We start from the raw sequence: 24,002 nt of genomic DNA on the forward strand, positions 1-24,002 counted from the left end.
AGAACGTTGCATGGATTTTTTATGAAACGTTTCAAGAAAAATGGAAACGTTTCTGGAACATGTCAGAAACTGAAAAATGTTTAGTGGGTTAAATGTATATAATGTTCTTAAAAGTCTATTATCATTGTTATCAACGTTAAAAAATAAGCAAATTGCCACAAAACACTCACGAGAAAACAAAAAACCAAAACGTAAACACACAGACATTTTGTGCGATGACAACAATTCTGCACTTGTCGTATAATCTGAACGAGCGAACTTCAGATTTCGACTATCTTTCGAATCCAAGTTCCAACACCCGGAACAGCGCTCCAATGCAAGCCCCCTATGTAAAACCTGAAGCTGAACAAACATATTCCACAATGTTTCCAATCCCGAGCCCAAAGCCGCTGTTAGAGGAGAAAGTAAAACTTTCACCTATGTTTCCAATCCATACCTCAAAATCCAGCACCAAGCTCCAAGCCGATTTCAAGCATAAGAAATCGAAGGCAAAGCATTAACTTACGCAATGTTTCGAATCCTGAAGCCGAAGTCGCTGTCAGGACGGAAAGTAAGATTTTCACCCAAGTTTCCAATCCGAATCCAAGAATCCCGGACAACGTCCTAAGTCCGATATCCAGTAACACAAACCAAGTCCTAAGCCATAATTTACACAAAGCTTCCATTCGCCAAGCCGATATCAATACCAGGGCGAAGACGGAAGAAATCGACAAGGTTTCGAATCCGGCTACTATCCAGCCGCCTCGAACCAAGAAGCAGCAGTATCCAAGGAAAACAAACAAAAACACCTATGTTTCAGATTTCCAGCATCGCAGAGCCGCAGTTGAGCCAAACAAGCCAAATAACGAAAATCACCGATGTTTCCAATCCACCTGCGAGAAGCCGCAAATCATCAAAAATGCGCCCTCTGGTGATGGAGACGAGTTAGGCCACATCGAGGACGACCGATGCGAAGCCGACAACGCGCCAGCAGCCACCTTCCAGGGAGTCAAGAATTCGACCCACTTTCCAATGGTCCCCGGCCTTGCAGGGAAGCACCGGTCAAGAAGAGGGAGAAAATTCGTAGAAAAAACCCGGGAATCAACCGCGGATCAAGGCCGCGAATCACCTACCGAGATGGACCGTCAACTGCAGGCATTTGCAGTTATTTAACCGGATCGACGTATCCGGCCAGTCTCTGTGTGGGACGCTCCAAATTTTAGTTGCGACATTAAAGCCTCTACAGTCATTATTACAGCCTTTCGCACACATTTAACCTATTGTTAGAGTCAGATTTATGTTAATATATATATATATAACCTAACCTACCTCTTATCTATAAAAGAAAGGTAAAACGTCGCCCGGGCATTTATTTCTGACCCGCGGCAGACTCAAATCACGGGCCATTAGCCAGCCCTATCATAAAGTGTTAGATATAAGCTCTAGTGAAGTGCATCAAACCGCCCCTATAGTTATCAGAACTATATGAGCGTAGTGTTTACCTCTAGATATATATAATTATAAGAATTATATATACAAACTACCTAATCAACGGCTCTCATAGCCGCCTAAGCTCAAATATCAGAGATAGCGGGACGTATTGGCGCTTAAAGTCACTTTTCACCTATCTTTCCAATACCGATCCTATATCTCATATCATTTCTATCCAAATTCCCTTTGTTAGAGTCAAACCTCTCATACATCCTATCGAAGGGAACGACAAGTTGTTACAAAATTAGATCGCGTCCTCTCACCTAGCCATGCCTAAGCACAATATTACCAGGTTAGCTACATCTCGAGCAGAGTCCAGCGCGACAGCGCGAGAAGCATTTAACATGTCCAGAAACCCTGAGAGCCGCAACCTAATGGTAAGTGCAACACGGGATGATGAGGTACGACGACACGTTGTTCTTATAGCCCATTTACACGAGGCCAGTTGTGAAGACATTCCATTAAGCCAATCCAATGACCAAGTTGAGGCTATTGGCTCCTAAAATTAGAAACCGTTCTAATTAGTGGAGTGGCTTGGTTACCTTGGTTACACGATGCCAATGTTGGATTGGCTTAGTGGAATGTCTTCACAACTGGCCTTGTGTAAATGGGTCATTATGGCTAGTGATAGGAGATTTCGAGTGAAAAATCGAGTGGTACTCGACTATTGAGATCTCTCGAGATATCTCGAGATGTTTACTCCCACCACTCGAGTGATTATTACCCTACGGTTGCACCCCAAAATGTTAGTGCATACTGCAAATAGTCACTGATTGCGTGAACTTTTTTTTTTTAGCCACGCTTATAATATATGACTAATACAAACATATTTGTGCATCGCTGGGATGAAAACGACCAATATCTCGTATCTCGACTGATCACTCAATTATTAGAAGTACTCGATTACCGATAACTCGATTATCAAAATTGGTCGATTATGAACATCACTACTTATGGCAATAAGCTATCCTCTTATACACTGTAGGAAAGCGCCGATGGTCTATTACAAGTTATGTGAGAGCGATAAAGTAAGACATAGAAATCCATGCGATAGAGAAGGATGGCTATAATGAAGGTGTATCATAGTCAACGCCCATTTCGCCCTTCCACAAATAAGAAGTGGATCTTATTTGTGGAAGGGCGAAACGGGCGGTGACAAAGAGAAGCCTTCATTATAGCCATCCTTCTCTATCGCATGGATTTCTATGTCTTACTTTATCGCTCTCACGTAACTTGTAATAGACCATCGGCGCTTTCTGACCCTGTATACGATTCTTGAGCGAAGGCGACTTAAAATTGAGAGCCAACCTAAAGGATCCAAATTCTCTGTCACTTGGTCTCAATTCTAAATATCTATTTATATACTCACAAATTTGAATCAGACCCATCAGGCCAATACAAGTCAAATAGTAGGTAATTTTTAAATTAATAATTCTCTGCGGTGGTATTCTGTAACATGGTAGAGTAGTTTCAAAATCTCATGAGCCGCGAAATGCGCGAAGTATCCACATTCCACATAATTCTTCTAATAAGCACGTTGTGAAAACATTGACTCAGAATTAGACCACGTGCATTACAACCAGAAATGAACTAAGGCGCTCGGGCATCGATAAAGTCAACTGGCGAACGTTCGTTATGTATATTTTTATTGCTTAAATTAAAATAATAAAGAATAGAGCATTTTTTTATGATATTTGTAATCGGAACGAAGGCTTGTTTACACTACGGGAGCTCGAGATAGACTGAATAATGGATGTAATGTTTTTAGGACGTAGAATAATTTAGGCGACGCGCGACGGTCTGAATTGTTTCTGTGCATATCAAGGTCAAAGCTCATAAAATTTTTAAACAAATCTACGGATTACAAAGTGGACCGCTGTAAGAAAGTTGCAGAATACAGCTACTGATTATATTGCAAAATGTACTGGTAGCAGGAATAAAAAATTGCATTTTTGGAAAATGAACAAGCATTAAGTTAAGAAACAGAACAAGCAAGCATCTTAAAATTGACGTTTTCTTATAGATTTTGTAAAAAAATTGTAATTAACAAAAATTGTTTTTTTTAAATACAAAATATTTTGCATTTTAATAAATTCAGACAGATTTAAAACTAATTAGACCAGTCGACAGTCTATCATTATTTTCTGTATACAGATGTTGTATTTAATTTCCAATAAGGTAAAATCAAATATTTTACAAGAAAGATCAACAAGAACGTGTTCTACTGGTCTCGAATATATTATGATGGTTACCTCCACTCTGTTCAGTTTCTATCCTTATGTAAAAACAATTTGAAAAACTTTATTTCTATAATATATTTTAACATAAATATGCCTAAATAATATAAAAATTAGTAAATATACATAATATATTAATTAGAATTAACATTATTAATAGAAAATCGTGCACTACATCGTTAGATATACCGTGCTTTCACGGGAAAACACTACATAGGAGGGGCGTCGGTCAAACTCGTGCGGCTTCAGCGGTGGGGATGTCGATCTCTGTGTGCGCGGCCGTGCGGCGCTGTGGCGAACGGAATCACATCTCACATCAGTCAGGTTGCAGCACCCAGCGCTCCCCACCCTTTCGAACTTACGAATTCGAACGAAGCTAATTCCCTATGTAGCGTTGTACGGTCAAAGCACGGTAGATACATACAAAGACTGAGGAAGGGTGTCTTTAATCAGAATTGGGTTTATTCGTATATTTTTTTACAAAAAAATCATACAATAAAAATATTACACAGGCAAGAATAAATATATATTTCAATGTCAGTTTTAAACTCTAGCGTTTTGGTTCTGAACAATCAAGTTTTTTATATAAAAATGTTGCAGAGAAAATATTTTCAAGTGAACAGAAAGGGACAACAAACAAACTTTTTTATTAAGCAATACGTTTTGTAAAAAGAAATTTAATCTTCCAAATAGAACCATCAAGTAGGTACACTGTTATTCTTTCTACATCATCCATCTTAAAGAGGATTGTGGTCATGCTACTCCATAAAAAATAACAGCAAACGCAGCGTTGATGATAACTTCCAGTAAGTTGCTATATAATTATAATGTTTAAAACATTAAAATTTAATTAAATCTTCTAGCTTTGGGCGTAGGTAGAATTTTTGCTTGGGCTGGGCCTTGAGAGTCTGACCAAAAAGACAATTTTATTGGATCGTTTCTTTTTCTGGAATGGACACGCGGGCTCTCTATCTCCGTCAAGTTCCTTGTTTAGTGGGTAAGCAAATAATCCAAGGTGTCCCGGAAATGGTGGGCAATCTCTCGGATATGGATAGATAATGAGAAAATAATGTCACAAGTTCATATAAAAATTTTTCCTCCGGGCTCACCCTGTAGAGTTATTAGCTCTTGAAGTTGAGAATTAAAAATGGTTTTTTTGCTGTAATTTCTGTATTTTTCAATAAATTTTGAAAATTTTTTGGCTGGATCTGTAATTTTTGAAGCTGCTTTAGATGATAATATGAAATCCTCGATAATAATTATGGGGGCCCGGGAGAAAAGCACCCCCACCAAAATTTCTAGAAAAAAAATTTTGTTCCACTATACCCCAAATTTTCCATCATTTTATAAAAATTTATGGTATTTTACGTAAAAAAGGTATACTTGTTGAATATCCATAAAGTAGATATTTGTTGAGATAAACCCGTTGAAAGAGGAAGGTACCATTTAATTTGAGACAATTTATTTAATTGAAACACAGATTTAATCGTGGTTGGCTTTGACATGTCAGGGTATGCCAAAGGCAATTAAATTGTCAAACTTGTCAAATACGTAGTTTTAAATCTAAGACTCATCTCATAACTCATAATTTGTTATAAAATATGGAGTATTCCAATGAAGAATATGCTGATATGCATTTAATGTACGGGCGGGCTCTTTGTAATGCTTCGGCAGCAAGAAGATTTTATCAGCATTCTTATCCTAATAGAAGGATTCCGGATCGCAAAACTTTCGAACTTATTGATCAAAGATTAAGAGAAACTGGTAAAATACGATTACTATTATTAAACAAAATGGATATTAAATAAATTTTAATGTCTTTAGGTCAGTTTGCTCCTGTTACTGCAAGCAGGGGTGCCCCGCGAACAGCACGTACAGTTGAAGTAGAGGAAAATATACTGGACGAAGTTGCTGCTCATCCAACAGTTAGCATTAGGTCATTATCTTCTTTTACCAATGTTCCAAAGACCACTGTTGCAAGAATCCTTAGAGAACAGCTTCTTCACTTTTACCATATCCAAAAAGTGTATGCTCTTAACCCTGATGTTTTTCGTGCAAGAGTACAGTTTTCTCAATGGTTTCTTCAGAGACATGAGCAAAATCCTATGCTTACGAGACTAATTCTGTATACTGACGAAGCAAGTTTTGGGAGGAATGAAGTTATTAACTACCATAATTTACATTATTGGTCTGATGAGAACCCACACGCTATTATTGAAACTAAGCACCAAAGACAATTTTATGTTAATGTTTGGAGTGGAATTATTGGTCCTTACTTATTGGGTCCATTTGTGTTACCCCCTAGACTGAATGGTCAAAGTTACCTAGATTTCCTTGTGCATCAATTACCACAACTGTTAGAAGATGTTGATCTTGAAACTAGAAATGCACTGATATTCATGCACGATGGGGCGCCGCCTCACTTTAGTGCTGCAGTAAGTGACCATTTAAACGAGGTATATCCTAATCGCTGGATAGGTCGCGGTGGACCTATTCATTGGCCTGCCCGAACTCCAGATATGAACCCACTTGACTTTTTCCTTTGGGGGCACTTGAAAAATCTTGTTTATTCCACACCTGTAACCACTAGAGAAGAATTAGAAGAAAGGATTTTTTATTGTGCAAATGAAATACGACAAAATCCTGAAATGTTATGGAGAGAGCAACAGTCTTCTGTTAAACGAGCTCGTATTTTTATAAGAGAAGGTGGAACTAATATTGAGAATTTACTATGAATTATATTAGTTGATTGTCATGCACTTTTCGTTTAGTTAGTTTAGTTAAGTCCAAATTCTCATAATTTGGAACACTGCTATGGCAAATCATTTGTCCTTTATTCTGATATGTAAAAGCCAACTACGATTAAACCTGTGTTTCTGTTATAAAATGTCTCAAATTAAACAGTACCGTTGTCTCTAAACTTGTTTTTCTACAAACGTCATTAAGGTATAATTTTAACGCATGCTGTCAGTCAATTTCATTTTATGATACTAGTGTTAAAAGTGAATTATTTTTAGCACTAGTGTTAAAAGTAAGTCGTGTGATTTACCTTTAAGATCACTCTTATAAAATCACACTTTAGAAACTGTCAGTACACGTTAAAAATTATACAAAATTATATTTTATGGATATTCAACAAGTATACCTTTTTTACGTAAAATACCATAAATGTTTATAAAATGATGAAAAATTTGGGGTATAGTGGAACAAAAATATTTTTTCTATAAATTTTGGTGGGGTGTGCTTTGCCCCCGGGCCCCCATAATGATTATCGAGGATTTCATATTATCATCCAAAGCAGCTTAAAAAATTATAGATCCAGCCAAAAATTTTTCAAAATTTATTGAAAAATACAAAAGTTACAGCAAAAAAAACATTTTTAATTCTCAACTTCAAGAGCTAATAACTCTACAGGGTTTATATGAACTTGTGACATTATTTTCTCATTATCTATCCATATCCGAGAGATTGCCCTGTATATCAGTATATGTATAACATATCATACTGTACCATTTATTGAATCAAATATTAAAGGTCTTAACATAAGTATTATTTACAAAGAAATGCTGGTGACGTCAGGTAAATTCGACTACTATCTTGACGACTTATATCGAATCCGTTGTTGTCCTTTGTTTTTTTTGTAAATGCTTTTGCCCCTGTTTACAGTACCTAAGAATAGCTTTATTCGCGGTGCAACAATTACGTAGTAATAACATCCCATACTATTCTGTCCGTTGCTCAAATTAGTTTGCGAACTCTTACAACCGCGAACAAAGTTAATGAATTAATTAGATTTGTTCTTGTATAGACACCATGGATCTAAATCTCTTCAGTTCACTTCGACTTACTGAAAATAAGATAAATATGGTAAAATATCTAATAGTATAAGTGGTAAATATAATAATAAATATGATGCATTTAGGGAAGATTCTACTCACGAAAACAATGGCCCTCAGCTAATGATTGAAGCTTAATATTAAAAATCATTAAAAATCCTTAAAAAAAAGCATGCCCACGCGAGGATTTTATAATAATTTTGGACAGAAGGAGAGCATTATATGAGAGAAGTATTATGGTTATTCTGACATAGTTTGAAGAAAAATATTTAATTTTTTTTGACAATTTTGTCATTATTTCAAAATCAATAATAAATATCAAATAATAGCAAACAACACTACCCCTTATATATTAACTTGTAATTTTCTCTGCAATAATTTTTTTATTGCAATAAACAAAAGCTGTGGCCATATACAGGGTGGTTTTTTATGGCTCACCATTGACTTCTGGGAAACCGTAAAATGTACAGGTGGCTCAAATTAGAAAAAAGTTGTGACTTTTCAGGGTCATTAAAATAAACCAAACCGAGCAAAGGTATCTGCTGCCGTTCGTGAAATATTGTGAAAAAACTGAAAAATCTCGATTTTAGAAAATGCCATCTAGCGTCCTTATTTCGTAACAGAAAGAGCTAATAATTTGGTACTGGGGAATAAGAAGATACGAGCAATCCATTTCCGTCGAAAGAAAATTTCTAAGGCCACTAGTTTCAGTTATGCAACATTCATTTTTATTCTCATGGGCGCCGTATTGGATCTTAGCAGTAACAGATAGAGGATTAAATTACAAACACGTCAGTATGTACTATGTAACACTACTATTTTATTAAAATAAGTATTAAAATAATGTAATTTGCTTGTTTGTTGATTTTTGTTTTACGTCAAGTACAACTAGATTTTATAAATTTTTTAAATAAATTATTCTTTAATTTTATGGGTTATTCCTTAAATAAAATAGTACTATTACATATAGACGTGTTCGTTTATTCTCTATACAGATAGAGAATAATGTTAAGATCCAATATAGCGCCCATAAGAACAAAAAAAACAATTGAATGTTGCATAACTGAAACTAGTGGCCGCAGACATTTTCTTTCGACGAAAATGGATTCCTCGTATCTTCTTATCGCCCAGTACCAAATTTCAGCTCTTTCTGTTTCTAAAATCGCTATTTTCAGTTTTTTCACAATATTTCAGAAACGACAGCAGATATCTTTGTTCTGTTTGTTTTATTTGACCCTGAAAAGGCGAAGTTTTTTCTAATTTGAGCCACTCTGTATATCTTACGGTTTCCCAGCTGCCAATGGTGTGCCATGAAAAACGAACCAGCCTGTATATTGTACCAGCAGTTCCGCTATTAGGTATAGTTGTTACGATGTCAATTGGAATCTGTAAATCTTATGCACTTCTCCTGAAATTTTTTCCTATGCTTTGACCATGATGTGCCTCGTAATTTATACTCGAATAGCAATTCGGCGAGTTCGGTGTTGGTAAACTAGTCCGCCTGATGTAGAATTGACGGCGGCGCGCTGGTCATCAAAGCAAACCTGTATTGGTCCACTAGGTCGTAAATTATTTTTTTAGGTATGGTAACATGGGTTCACTTAGCTTTGCCGCTTCGCCAGTGCAGTGCAGACTATTGCTTGGTGGGGTATGTTGTTGATATAATACGTATTATTATTTATTAGTTATTATTATTTGTTCATATCGTAACCAGTAAAGGGTAATAGTTATTAAAATAAATGTTATATGTAATTATCTAGTAATTTAGCGTGGTTCTCTGGAGACTCTTTGAAGCGGAGGATAATGAAATAACTCGGGAAAATCCCCAAATAGTGGAACCGGTTTTTGTCGAAAGTATCGAAACAAACTCAGAGTTTAAAAACAAAGATTTACACGTAAAAAGTCAACGTATTATATTAAATATATACGAATGTTTGAAATTTGAAAATAGTGAACAATGTGATAAAAAAGTTAGGAAATGGATTAACGAATTAACTAAGATATCAAAAACGATAATTTATCCCGTAATTAAAGAAGGATGATCACGGTACAAAGAGGAAAAGGAAAAATACAAAATTAAAGAAAATTGACGATTTTACCAGATGTAATGCGGCGCACAATTTATAATATTAAAAGAAAATAAAGTTCCTACTTTAAACGTGATTAGAGATAAATTAAGTGATTATCCTGACTATAATTATAAATCTTTAGATATTTTACGACATGCTTTGTTACAATGCGATTTTAAACATAAAAAACTTGACAATCGTATGATAATTATAAGGTAATTTAAATTTTTGTGGACGTCTATGGATTCCGTAGAATTTATGAGTTAAATGTTTTTATGCGGTTACAATTGAATCGCAACAACTATACCGAGATAGTTAAATTATTGGTAAATACATTACATGTCAAACAAAATTATATTTTTAATTGTAATTTATTAATTACAAAACATGAAACTCAGTACTCACAGGGGTTATACAATCTGCAGTTAATATGCAATATGTTGTAAATACTACCTTAAAATAAATACATACTTACATAAATATTTAGCAATTAAGTACTGGTCATCCGGATTATTCTTTATGTCAATAATGATATGTCTTAAAGTCTCGCTAATGTCATATAAAGTTTCATTATCTATATGTCCTATGAGATTGAATTTATGGTGCCAGAAGTAACGTATTTCTCCATATTTTATACTTTTTTGCAATTTTTCTAACATCTGTAATGAGAATTAATGGTGTACTCGTAATACAACTAATATATATATATATATATATGGGTGTGCTTTGCCCCCGGGCCCCCATAATGATTATCGAGGATTTCATATTATCATCCAAAGCAGCTTAAAAAATTATAGATCCAGCCAAAAATTTTTCAAANGTGGAGGTATTTAATTGAAGCACAAACGCCTCCAGATTATTTTTAGGCCAAAATATGGTAAATAGGATAAATAATGTCAATCTAAAGTTTAACATTTTTGAAACCGAACCCAAATCTACAATTATTTCAAAAGATTTTGGAGTAGATTAATGCCAATTTACGTCAATCTATAATATGGAACATCCTTAAAACTCAAGAAAATTACTTACCTTCATAAAAATGTAACTGAGAGGAAGGTTCCAAAATTCTACTCTTCGTGTAAGTACCTCCCATAAAAATAAATTTTTAATGAAAAAACTCACAATGGCATTTTCAATTTTCAACTTATCTCGCAATTTCTAGAAATACTAGGGCAGTGTAGAATATTATCTTCATTAAATACTTAGTAATCTTACTTTAATTAATCTCAAGGCAGGTTTCAATTTTTCTTTACTGTACAGAATATGCCTGTCTTGCTCTTGGAACGACGTACGTAAGTATGCTGTTCCACCTCGAATATTATTGGGAGACTTTGGTATGACATAGAACTCACACTAAAATAAAACAAGTGAGATAGTGTTAAAGTATTATATTGATATTTTATTAGTGTTGTTCTAAGTCTAGCAATTCAGGATAGAGGTTATTTGGATAACTCTGCCCCACAAAAAAAAAAACACTGGGCTGTGGACAAGATCAGTAAGTCTCAAAGTATTTGGTTTGACCCTGACGTCAATAGTACAGTCGTTGAAGCTTTTGATCTTCGAATTCTTTGAAACTGAACCGATCGACTTGAAATTTGGCAGATAGTTAGAGAAAAGGTCAATGAACATTAGTGACAGCGCCAATTGACGCTTCCACCCTGTTGGGAGTTGACACCCCTTCGTGGGGGTGGAATTTTTTTTCAAAAATAACGCTAGAAATCGATAGAGATTCAAATTTTGAGCAAAAAATATTCGAAAAATTTATTCGAGAAATCAATAGTTAGTTATTCACGATTGAAATTAATAAACTATGCATTTTATTAAAAAAAGTGCAATGAACAAAAATGTAGCTTATAAATAAACAAAGAAAATAATTTTTTAAAAAGTGTTGTACGTCAAAGCGAAATATGGTTAGTGGAAGGGGACTTGTTTTGGGGGGAATACTCGAATCGATGTATTCAACGTCAAATAACGGAAAAAGGATTAATTTTAAGTGTATAAAGCTGCTGGAGTTTTTTGTAGTACTGAAAAAGACCTTCAAAATGAGTACTTATAAAAGTTAATTAGAGCAAAATTGAAGGAGTTATCGTCAAAAACAGATGGGTTGCTCATATTAAAATTAATCGTAGACCCTCTACAATTAGTTTTGTTTTAGTGTTTTTCATACGATCCTGAAGTTAGACCGGTTTAGAATGCGTGTTTTTTGAATAATGTACGGTAAAAGTTGAAAACGTATTTTCATTATTCAAAAAAAATTGCCTTATTTATATAATAACTCTGAAACTATGAAAGATACGAAAAAAATGATGTTTGTTGAAAAATGTAGCATTTTTTTCAACAAATATTTTGTTGAATATATATAAAATAAAGGAGATATCACCGCTTGAAGTATCCATTTTAGTGAAAAAAACGACCTGTTTCGAACCCTTCGATCCTTTCCCTTTAAAAAATGAAGGACTTAAAATGTTTTATATGCAAACGATTTTACAGCTCTTGAAATTATCTTTAAAATGCTTTTTTGTAGGATACTATAGCTTCAAAATTAACCGAGTTATGGTAAAAAACCGAAATTTTTTTGCGGAGCAAAATAGGCTTTCTCATTTTTATATATTATATTAACAATATAAGGGAATTTTTATTTTAAATTATTGCACAATTATAGCATTCCAAGATTTAAAACGTAATTTGTTAACATTTTTTAGCACAGGGGTGATTTATAAGGGTTGAAAAGTGTTATGAGATACAAATTCTTTCATAAGCAATGAGGGAATTTTTATTTTAAATAGTTGTACCGTTAAAGCATTCCAAGCTTTTAAAAAGTAATTTTTTATCATTTTTGTCAATACAGGGGTGGTTTTTAGGGGTTGAAAGGGAAATATTCTTTTATTATTTAGCTATAATGTAACTTTATTCATTATTTTTTGCATAGGGATAGTTTTTAAGGGTTAAATAAAGGGTCGAAACTATCAAATATATCATAAAACATGTTCGAGAACATTATTTAATCTTTGTGCTTGAAGATTTTTATCAATAGAATGCTTAAAACTTTTTTACCCCTAAAAAACAGAAAGCGTCAATCGGGCTTATGTCACTTTTGAACTTGAGCCTAAGATGAGCCTTATTCTAAATTTTCATGCAAATCCATGCAGTTTTAAAGAATTCGGAGGTTCCAGCTGATTTTTAGCTTCAATGACTGTACTACAAGAAACTCCTCAAAAAAGCAAGCGATTTTCGAGATTTCAAATCAACTTGAGTAGTCAGTGTTTGGAAAAACATTGGAAAACTCCGTAGTAACAGTTACTAGTTTCAACAATACTACAGATTCAATTCCTATGACTAATAACAAAATATAAAATTAGAGATTGTGACGCATAATAAATAGAACCAAACATGCATAAATTAGTTAGTTCCGATAGAGATTACCTTTTCAGGTTCCTCATGGTATTGTCTAAATCCTTCAGGCCACTGGTCTTTTCCAAATAGAAAGCAAGGAACGAAGTCAAAGTTGAAAAATATGTCTTCAAAATTAGTTACGCGGAAAGTAAATGCAGGACCGTGTCTTTGGAGTTTTATCTACAAATAGAACTTAAAATTAATAATTAAAATTGAAAGGTGCAATTCAAAATTAGATAAGCAGCAAGCTTTCATATCCAATGGAATATTATCTTTAAATATAAGAGACTCAAAGATTCATCACAAGAACTGTTTAATGAAAAAATAAGGACATATGGATCATACTTCAAGGATAGCTTTCCATTTACATTATACTAATCTTGGTTCCTTGAAGTTGTTCATCCTATAATTTTTTTTATAATTGAATTAGAAGGATTTTGCCTTTCCGCTTTGTAAAGAACTGCGGTTAATGCGTTGGCATTTTAGGATAATTTACCTGTAATGTTCCGAAAGCTGTATCTTTCCAAACAACACGAGCTTTTCTTCTCCTGCGGCCCCCTACCCACTTGGATAAGATTTCATGCATCCATAACATTACCTTTTTACTATCTAGAAAGTCACTTTCGTTTATCAGTACATGTAGACCACTGCAATTGAAGAATAATCCTCAATAAATAAAACATGAGAACAGACTGAACCATATTTGAATGTAAAAAAATTAACATAAATTTATCCCAAAACAAAACAATAGCAGCGGCAATTTTTATCGACAGACCGGGATAAAAAGTTAGTTCCGCCCAAAACAGTACACAAATGAGTCGAGGAAATCAAAGGGAACAGGCGAAGGAGGAGATGCTGAAGAAGAAAACCAAAAAAGTGAGGAAATGCCCCCAGAAAAAACAAAAGTTCTGAATTTTCTTTTTTCTGGAATGCGGAAGCAGTCCAGAGGAAGCAGAAAGACAGCGAGTTGAAGAAAAGCGAGACCAAGTCAGAGAAAAAGCTCACCGAAGTGAAGAAAAGTGTTGCCTAGGTTGACATTTCTAATGTAAATACGATTTAAGGAAAGGAAATGTAAATACAATATAAAAATCTATAAAAAGATGTGTTAAAAATGTTTTGGGTTTATTTGATTAATTTAAAAATAGTTCCTCAAAATAAGGACAATAATAATAAGAAAAAAGAAAATTAGCGCATGTTCATCGTTAGCTGGAATATAGGTATGGCGTCGTCCTATACATTACGTACAGTGTGACGACACGATAATGTATTCGAAACGGTACTTAAATTGAACCTCTATCTCAGACGCAAACTTATTTGTGCTGGTGTGTAAATAAACGAGGTTTGGATACTTACTTCATTCCGTAATACGGGCGTCGTATACCAAGCCGACTATTCCACAATTTTCGACTGCTAAAAAGTAAATAAATTATAAATAATTATGAAAGTTTGAACACCTTGATCTAATTTTTTAAATAAGGAATAAGGAAGTAATTTTCTGTTGTGAGAAGTAGAAAAAAAACAATCGTTGCATACTAACTACTAATGTGAACCGTTACAAACTATCATATTCTTGGTTAACTTGACCTTCAGCATTATTTAAATTTTTAGTACCTACATCTGGGATTTGGGACGGGTTAGATAAACCTATAAATATTAATTCCATTTGTAAAAAGGTCGCTAGAAAAGTAATTCCTAAGGGACAGATGTAGTTTATAGTCTGTTTAGAAATGAAAGAGAGTAATAAAATATTATGTATGCAAATCGTAAATAAATGTAGTACTGGTGCTTATATTCAATATTTTTATATTATGTATTATCGGTATAGATGAGGTGTACTTTTAAAAAAACTTTGTGTGACCGATGTTTGTACTAAATTGTAGCAGGTAGCTAAAATTTAATCCCCGACAATCCGTCTTTGTCTATGCCGCTTCAATTTCTCGGTCCATTTCTCTTATAAGTAAACAATATAAAAACAGCATTTCAAAACATGAGGCTACTTTAAGCATCATAACCGGGTTAAGAGGGTTTTTAGTAATTCAAATAAAATTATTCAATATTATTATCAAAATATTTATTTAAATTTAATAAATAGACTTTTATTCCACACAAAAATATATGTATTTTGTAAATTCAAATTATGGTGAGTAAATGTAGTGTTGTATAAATGTAAAATAAAGAAAATAAAAAAGTAGGTATATTAAAATTCATCCTCTGAATATTCTGATGAATTATCTTCGTCTCCTAGATTGATAACGATAGGTTCCACAGTAACGTCAATTAAATTATCGAGTTCGGTACGTAATCTGATAAGCTCGACATTTTACCCAAACAATATTATATCCACTGGCACAATAGCCACTAAACACAAGTCGAATTTTACTCTACTGCACTAGCACGTCTTCGTATATTCAGCTCTAAGACTGGACTGATCTGTCACAATACACTGGCTCCTGCCCTATGATGTATCCAGTAAAATATACTAATGTACACCTATTACCTGTTAGCATTAGTGTTACCCGATAATTACCTGAAACGAAATATTACCACGCCCATGGCCGGTTCTTATCTCGGGGTTTTATTACTCTCTTTCATTTCCAAACAGACTATAGCAGCTAAATTTTTCATTGGTCTTTGTCCAAAGTGACAGAAACAGTATGAGGTTAGATAAAAAAGTAACAAGAATTTTCAAAATTGCGCGTATTATATCTCGCCTATCCAATTGAGTTTTTTTATGTATTGGCAGCACTATCAGTGACGCACCTGTCAATTTTTCACAGCTGCTACGCTTAATTTGTGTTTAGCGAGTGAACGAGTAAGACTTACATCAGTGCTTTTGGCGAATTTTTATGTTCCGAAACACAACACCGTTGTGGCGTCGCGACTACCCTATTCTCCGGACATGACGCCTATGACTTTTTCCTATTCCCCAAACTCAAAAGGATATGCAAAGGAGAACGTTTTTCAATAATAGATGAGATAAATGCAAGGCAAGATGATACCTAAAAAGGATTTCCACCATGCAGTGTTTCTCTCAATCTCTCTTCTCAATTTTTGGGATGGTATCTGATAAGATGGTTCCAAGGTTTCACTTCCACAAGCCATTTGAGACTCAAATAGAAGATCAAAGCAAATGGGAGGAAAGGTTTAATACCCTGGAAAGGTGGAGCCTAGTACAGTTACAGATGGCTCCAAACTGACCAGAGGGACGGGTGCAGGAATATATGGACTCAGACCCAGATGGAGTGCAAGCTACAGTCTAGGGGAGTTCCTTACCGTATTCCAAGCAGAAATTTTCGCGATAATGGCGTGTCTGACAGAGAATGTACGTAGAGGTTATAAACGTAAACTCATATATATATATTCTCTGATAGTCAAGCTGCGATTAAAGCTTTAGGCGCACACAAGATAAGTTCAAAACTGGTGTGGGATTGTTTACAAATGCTGACTGAACTGGCCACCAACAATACATCAGACTGTGTTGGGTGCCAGGGCACAAAGGCATTTGTGGAAATGAGAAAGCGGATGAACTTGCTAGGAAGGAATCCGAAACAGAGTTCATTGGCCCGGAGCCCTTCTGTGGCACATCTCCCAGTGTGGTCAGGCGGGCTCTGGGCAAATGGACTGAGACAGAACACAGGAAATACTGGATCAAGGCCAGGACATAGCCATTCTAAGGAGCTCATGGAGTATCCCTCGAAGGAAAGAGCGAAAGATTTACTGAGCTTGAACAGAATCCGGCTCAGTAGAGTGACAGGACTCATAACGGGACACTGTCACTTTAGGAAACATCTACATAAGCTAAAGCTTGTAGACAGTCTAGTCTGCCGAGGATGTGAATCGGCGGATGAAACTTCTCTGCATATCCTGGGCGAGTGCCCGGGATTTGCACGTAGCAGAATGGCGCGCTATTGGGAGACCCTATTTGGAACCCAAGGAAATGAGAGAAGTGTCAGCAAGGAAGCTTTTGGACTTTGGAAAAAGGACAAATCTACTTGCTGAATAGGACTAGTAGTGGGACGCACAATAGGCCTAATCAGGCCGCAGTGCTATGGGACTTATTAGGACCAACCACTAGAAGAAGAAGAAGAAGAAGGCGGTGGGAAAAAATTAAGATTTATGAGAAAATTAACAATTCCCGTTACTTTTTTATCAAACCTCGTATGCTTATATCTCGGATAGTAAAATATGTAGTAAGTATATTCTCTTTTAAAATTATGTTCAATCGTTTTGGTAAGTATACAAAACATTAAATAGCACAAACGTTTGATACATGTTGTTATAAAACGAAACTTTCAGTTGTCTCAAATATACTAAACTATTTGACACTAAATTTAAAGTCTGTAATATTGCAAAACATAATTATTATGTTATTTTATGTTCTCTTTTTACAATCATATGAAATGTATATATTTAGTATAAATTTCAAAAGAATAGTTGTTTAAGGAATACCTACTAATACTAAGATACTTACTTATTTCTGGTTCTTGAAAACTGTAGGTGCACATATCCACTTTTATAACTTGAAATCATCTGACAGTTATCTACAGCGGGAAAACACAACTTAATATGAATATCGTACTCATCTGGCCTTTTTATTTTCAAGCCTTCATAGTAACTACCCCCAAAGTAAGGAGCACGATATAAATTGCAAAAAAGTTCGTTGCTTTTGCATGCTTCAATAATTTCATTCAAAAGCTGAAACAGAAACATCCTGTAATTTATTTCAGGAAAAATTCAAATAAATATTGCTCTGAGGATTTACAAATAAAATAAGATTATTTACAGCTTTCTTCAATTTTGGAGGCAGCGCTTGGCATGCTGTTTTAATTTACCTGTTCAGTTGATACGATAAGGCAAAGTAAATTAATTTGTTTGATTGGAAAAGGGAAAGAAAAGAGCGGATGTGGTCCAAACAGATAAAAGCTTGGTTAGAGAAGTGTTATAATTATTAGATAAACACCGCTATAGTAGTTGATAAGTACCTTCCCTCCTTTTTTTATCCATATATTCCTTACTTTTGACCTTTCAAAAACACGGATTCTTTTGATAGGTAAGTAAAAAGCAACGTATAACATCTTATTGACGCTGAACAGCCATTTTGTACTGGTTATATGTAAATATCAACCAAGGTAGGTTAAATAGCCCTCATTTAAGTCCTTTGGATACATTTTTGTGGGGATAGATTTCATGATGTGAAACCACTAAAACTTCGAGATAAAATAACTCATCAATATCATCGTAGTTGATAGCTAAAACTTTAGTACCTATTTTATCTTAAATTGAAAAATAAAAAAGTTGAGAGGGGTTGACATAATTCGGCACTTTTCAGGATTTTCTCCTATTTGATTCTCTTAAGAGAATTTTGTTCATTTTATATAATGCTCTCTAACTTTTTTTTTTGAAAATATTTGATTTTTGTAAAAGCATTACTACTTACAATTACTTGTTAGTTGTTATCAAATCAAAGGGATCATTTCGTTTTCTAAAAAAACGAAGACATTTATGAAAAATGTATTTATAAAAGTGACAGGTCCTTAATTCTTATTTGCCATTTTCTTACTGCTCTCGTATTTCTATTTTGCGATATATTTCTGCACATATTTATTAAATTTCTAGAAATAATCTTTAATAAACGTTTTAAGCGCATATTTACTGCCGCGCTAATTCGTGACGTCATTTAGTGCGATCAACAGTCGAGAAAATGAATATGACAAGACTGCATGAAGCACAGTAAGTAACAAGAGTCTAGGGACAGATAAATTCATTTTGCTTCAATTCTTAATAAAAAAATAGGTTTTCCTGTGTGTAAAACGTACGGAAACGACCCACATCGTAGAATTAATTCCATTATAGTCATCCCTTGTTGCGTCACATAAGAAACGCCTATGGTCCAGAGATCCTCGAAGAAAAGTGGATCGCAGTCCCTAGACGTTAGTTAGAGATTTAGAAGCAGGAAGCAGGGTAGTTCAGTCGCACTAAATGATGTCACAATGCGTTCCTGATCACGTAACAAAGGTTAAATTTTTACATAATTTATAAATAATTTCTAGTATTAAAGACAATAATTATTTTTTTACTACTGTTAGTTGTTGTCGGTAATAGACTACAAATTTATGTAGTTTTAAAATAAATTAGAGTTAGTTAGGGGTTGAACAGTACTCACCGCAAGCAAAATTTCTGTGTTCCTTTTTTTCTCTTCTTGTGGTAAAGCTACGTACTCATTATGAATCATTTCTAGGGTCTTGTCCATAGCGCTATATCTGTAAGGATTCTCCATTTTGCCAGGAATAGAATATTTACATACCTATTAAAATGTGTAACTGTGCAAGTAGTATCACTGAAATCAAGAAATTTTGACAGTGTGACACTACTTAATTTTTAATACATTAATTGAGACAAAAATAACATTTTTATAGACCACTTTACTATCCGTCAGCTGGACTATGTCGTTGGTTTAGATTTCTTGACTTTTGTGGAACTATAAAATTAAGGGTATCTACCAGTTTTTTTCAACATAAATTACAAAACTCCAAACAGTTTCGGAAACTAAATTCTGTTTAAATGATAGCAGCAACAAAAGAGCATTCTTTAGGCCAATAAAGAATTTTTATATAAATTTGTAGTGGTTCAAGATAGTCTTCACCTCGGTCTTTGACGATGATTGTGCAGAATCACTAATAAGTAAACGAAAAATTGTGCAAACTATCAAAGAAAATATATGACATGTATATATCATTGTAATCAGAAAAAAGAGACGAATCCAAAAAACGGCAAACATATAGGATGCCCCATTAAAAAAATATGTTAAGTCATTGGTTTTTTATACACTCTTTAACATTTTTTCCTGTATAGAAAGGCAATAAACACAAGGGGATTAGAATGTTATGTGAATAACCCTGCACATATAAATCGGATTGAAAATATAAAAAATGTATTTTTCTAAAAAAAGTATGCTATCATCTTATTTTTATCATTAAATCCCGAAACTGAATTCTTACTCGGAAAACGTAAGAGATAGATAATAATGTATGTAATTTTCTTTACATTACTGAAATAATAAAAATATATTCGTAAGGCTATTTTAGCTCCTATATTAATATATGGATTCAGATTTTCGTCTTTCAGCAACCAACATGAACTTCATTTATGTTATTTTCCTTCAATGTTGATAAATATATGCTTTAGAATGTAATATTTGGTATAAGACTTATAATAAATAACAAAAATTTTGTCTGAAGTCATTTGTTTTCGGCATACTTTTAGTTTTTCTTCTGTTTATAATAATGATTCCCAAAGTAGTCTATATCGACCCCTAGGGGTCGACTCGGAACTGCAAGTGGTCAATGTCAGCGAAATCGAAAATTGAGGGTGCATGAGATGTGAATGGGGTTCCACGAGAATGGATCTCATTTAAACAGGTTATGACCGAAATTTTGGCTTTTCATAAATGGAATGAATTACATAAAACAGATAGTACCTATGTACTTACTAATACTTTCTTATAATAGACATAAATTACGTATGAATATTTTGAGCTAGATTTGGGGAACTTTATGATTCCATGCTTTAATCATGGGAGAATTCGAGATCGACATGTCAAACCAACAACTTAATAGACTCTTTTAGTGTGACGTCACATATTTAGGCAACCCGCAATAAATTGTCATAGTTCAAATTGTACAGACCGAATCTGACCCTTGTTCTATTTACATAGATACTAGAAAAATGAACAACTCAACTTCAAATTAATTTATTTTTACAAGAATTTAGAAGTATTTAAGAACAACCAACAGTGTTTGGTAAAATAGATACACTAACGTACTTAAAATTTAGAAAAAAACGATATAAAAGTCCTAAAATAAAGTAAAAATTTAACATTAGCCGTGTTATCCCTAATGCGCATGTTCGGAAAGAATAGCATCGTACGTAGGTAAGATCTTGTTGATATGTCTGTCATCTCCCGTCATCAGTAGCGTTATCTTCTCTTCTTTTATTTAATCATTTTCTAGTTTTACTAAGTAGCTATTTTTATTGTTTTCATTGGTGTTGTGCGGTGTCAGTGTATTTATCGAGTGTTCTTTCTTCAAATGGTTTATTATAGACGTACTCTTAACGAATACCAAACTTTTCTTGAATGATATCCTGTTGCGAGGCTACTTCGCTTACACGAAATTATTTAATGCGCATGCTCAGTATTATTGATATAATTTTAATTTATTAATTACTATAAAAGTCAATATTGCTCTATAAATTTAAAAACATAAATTCTATAATTCTTTTAGTTTGTCACTTGGATTTTGAAACTTCTTAAATATTTCTAATATTGCCGGAATATCGCGATATTTAAGGTCATGGCAAAGATTAAGACATTTAACATTTAAGACATTTGTTTGGCACTTATGTCCCAAGTACATAGGGTCGAAAATCGACCTAGTAAAAATACTGATAGCAGTTTTACATAGACAATTTATTGATGAATTAATTCATGAAGTCGCTTCATTAAGAAATTGGACAAGTGTAATGCACCAAATCTGCTGTCAAATAACTTCCATGAATTTATTCATCAAGTTCTTGACGAATTAGAGCATGTTCTAATTTTCGTCAATTTCTTTGTGAAGTTCTGAAGTATCAACCCAACAGATTTCCAGACTCAGATCAGTAATGAGGTTATGTTTTTGGAATATGTAAATAATTGTGTAGCTTCGTACTAGTTTTGCATTGTTTTTACTGATTTGTTAGCTACTTACAAACACTAATATTTATATAATATGTGTCAAAACGGTACCGCTGTTGTATCACTACAATTAAGGCCGGGACACAATTGAAAATTATAAAATATAAATATAAAATATTAAATATTAAATATAAAATAGAAAATTCGATAAATATGCTTTCATATAGTGACACACAATGGGAAAATAAGATAACAAATAAGAAATATTTTTCGACACGTCGGAATTTAATATTTATATCTTATATTTGACCAATCAAATTAATGTACCATTTCCATACCGCCTCTCCAACACTTATAAATAAAGTGTTTTTGTTTTGTTGTCGAGTTTAATCCCAGGACAAAAGGAGATCCCACAAAGCGCCTACACCGGCCGCATTTGCGGTCGGGGTAGACGACGGATGGGGCCCACCTACGAAGGCTGTCCAGGCCTACACGAGATGAGGCAGGATAAAGAGGGATAATCCCCCTCGATCCCAAATCATTGAGGCCAATTTCTAGCCATAGAATAATGGCGCGAGTTTAATGTCTGTAAAATGGTAATCAGAAAGAAACAATTATTAATGTCTTGCTTTCCACATTATTTCAATTATGTCTGATAAAGCTGTGCCGAAGAATACTACTCATTGGTCAAATTGTTATAATCTATCATCAAATTATTATCATTGTGTCAAACATTTATGTTTAATATGTTATATATTATATCTTATATTTAATATTTTCTATGAGAGAAATTATTATGAGAAATTCTTCATGACAATAGGCTTTTTTTCGCGAGTGAAGTCGTATGTTGTAGTATGTGTAGTATGAATGAGTGAAGAGATTTAAATTACCACAGGACAACTAAGATCAAAAGAGATAGAAATATAATATAATTCAATGTTCAGTCGCGAAAAAAAGCCTATAGTGTACTATGGGGTTGCCTATTATTTGGCGTATGTGACGTCACTACTAAAAAGGTCTATCCCTTTGAATTTTAATTAAACTAATATTCTCTTGGGTTTCAACCTATTTCGTTTTACTCGTAAAATAATTATTACATTTTTGTTATTGAAATTTAAGTTATTATTTTCTTATATACCTCTCAAACTGTTTAAGAATTGTTATAAATTGCATGGCAAACAAATATTTTATTCACTACCCTCAATTAGGTACATATTAAGATTAAGTATATTTCGTAAAATTGTGCAGTAGGCTATTCCACAGCCTCCTACATCTTGTACAGCTGTGGCTGTGGCTATTCGCTTTGTGGTCGCAACACTTGTAACATGTAAAAACTTATGCTGTGTCAGATGTCAAAAACACATTTGAAGTTGATTTGTAACAATTCAATAATTAGGATAAAATTTGTGTAAGTGTTAAAAAACTCAACATTTTTTCCATTTACCCGGCTTGTGGCAGCTAAGTACCAATTTAAGTTAACCTCAACAGCCAGTTTGTAGTTACTGTTACCTACTTACTCCTACAAGTACAAGTCGTAAATGTACGGGGTTTTGTCCTCAACTGAATTTTATTGTTGAGAAATGTAAAGAGAGTACATAAAACGTAGACACTTCACTTATCACACTATTTGCACTGTTTGTCAATTTACAGAACTCGTTAGATGTAACTGTTTATCGAAATATTTTGTTAATAAAGTAGGTACTTTACACAATGGCACATCAATCCACTTAGCCGTGACTCATACCACAGAGTCAGAAGATTATCTTCTGTGCTCTTACTATCATGCAACAAGTGCCTATGTTTGCCGATATTCTGATCAATGGCGTAGTTAAAACTTTTATAGAATATACAGAAGGGGTCGTTAATTAACTGATATTACATATTAATACAATTATGCAAATAAAATATTTCCATTTATAAAGAAAATGTGGATTTAAAAACGTTAAGTTAAAACAACTTATCTATTAGGGAAAAATGTATTTATTTCTCAACCAGGTATTTGTGTCTGTTGTTAAAAAATTTAACTACCTTAGTAAAAAAATCAGACGCAAATTGGTCTTTCGGAATTTATTTTTGCAGAAGTTAGTTGAATCAATTCTACATTAGAGAACGGAATGTTCTGAATTTACGTTTTATTATTATTATCTGCGGCCTTATAATGATGAAACAAATAAGTATCTCGAGACATACAAATTATTGCATTTTATTTTTCAGTTTCTACATTATTTTTTTGTTTAGACAACTATCTTTTCTGTTACAGCTGTGGACAATAAAAAGTTTTAAAACCTGAACAACAAATGGTCCTCTACAAAAATTTTGACGA

The 24,002-nt window shown here is 33.7% G+C and overlaps 1 protein-coding gene across 1 annotated transcript; it reads right to left on the minus strand.

Annotated features, from left to right (window-relative positions):
• Nucleotides 1-7,186: 7,186 nt before the first annotated feature.
• Nucleotides 7,187-23,323, minus strand: LOC108913593. The gene is made up of 10 exons (XM_018719160.2): nucleotides 23,197-23,323; nucleotides 19,169-19,342; nucleotides 17,477-17,700; nucleotides 14,359-14,415; nucleotides 13,502-13,652; nucleotides 13,036-13,185; nucleotides 10,828-10,965; nucleotides 10,642-10,770; nucleotides 10,088-10,271; nucleotides 7,187-7,554 (listed from the first exon to the last, which is right to left on the minus strand). The coding sequence occupies exons 2-10, from the start codon at nucleotides 19,280-19,282 to the stop codon at nucleotides 7,496-7,498; spliced, it is 1,206 nt and encodes a 401-aa protein (XP_018574676.1). The 5' UTR covers nucleotides 19,283-19,342; nucleotides 23,197-23,323; the 3' UTR covers nucleotides 7,187-7,495.
• Between the last annotated feature and the right edge of the window lie 679 nt (nucleotides 23,324-24,002).

This window comes from Anoplophora glabripennis, unplaced genomic scaffold, assembly GCF_000390285.2.
Source record: "Anoplophora glabripennis isolate ALB-LARVAE unplaced genomic scaffold, Agla_2.0 scaffold770, whole genome shotgun sequence".
Classification (NCBI taxonomy): Eukaryota; Metazoa; Arthropoda; class Insecta; order Coleoptera; family Cerambycidae; genus Anoplophora; species Anoplophora glabripennis.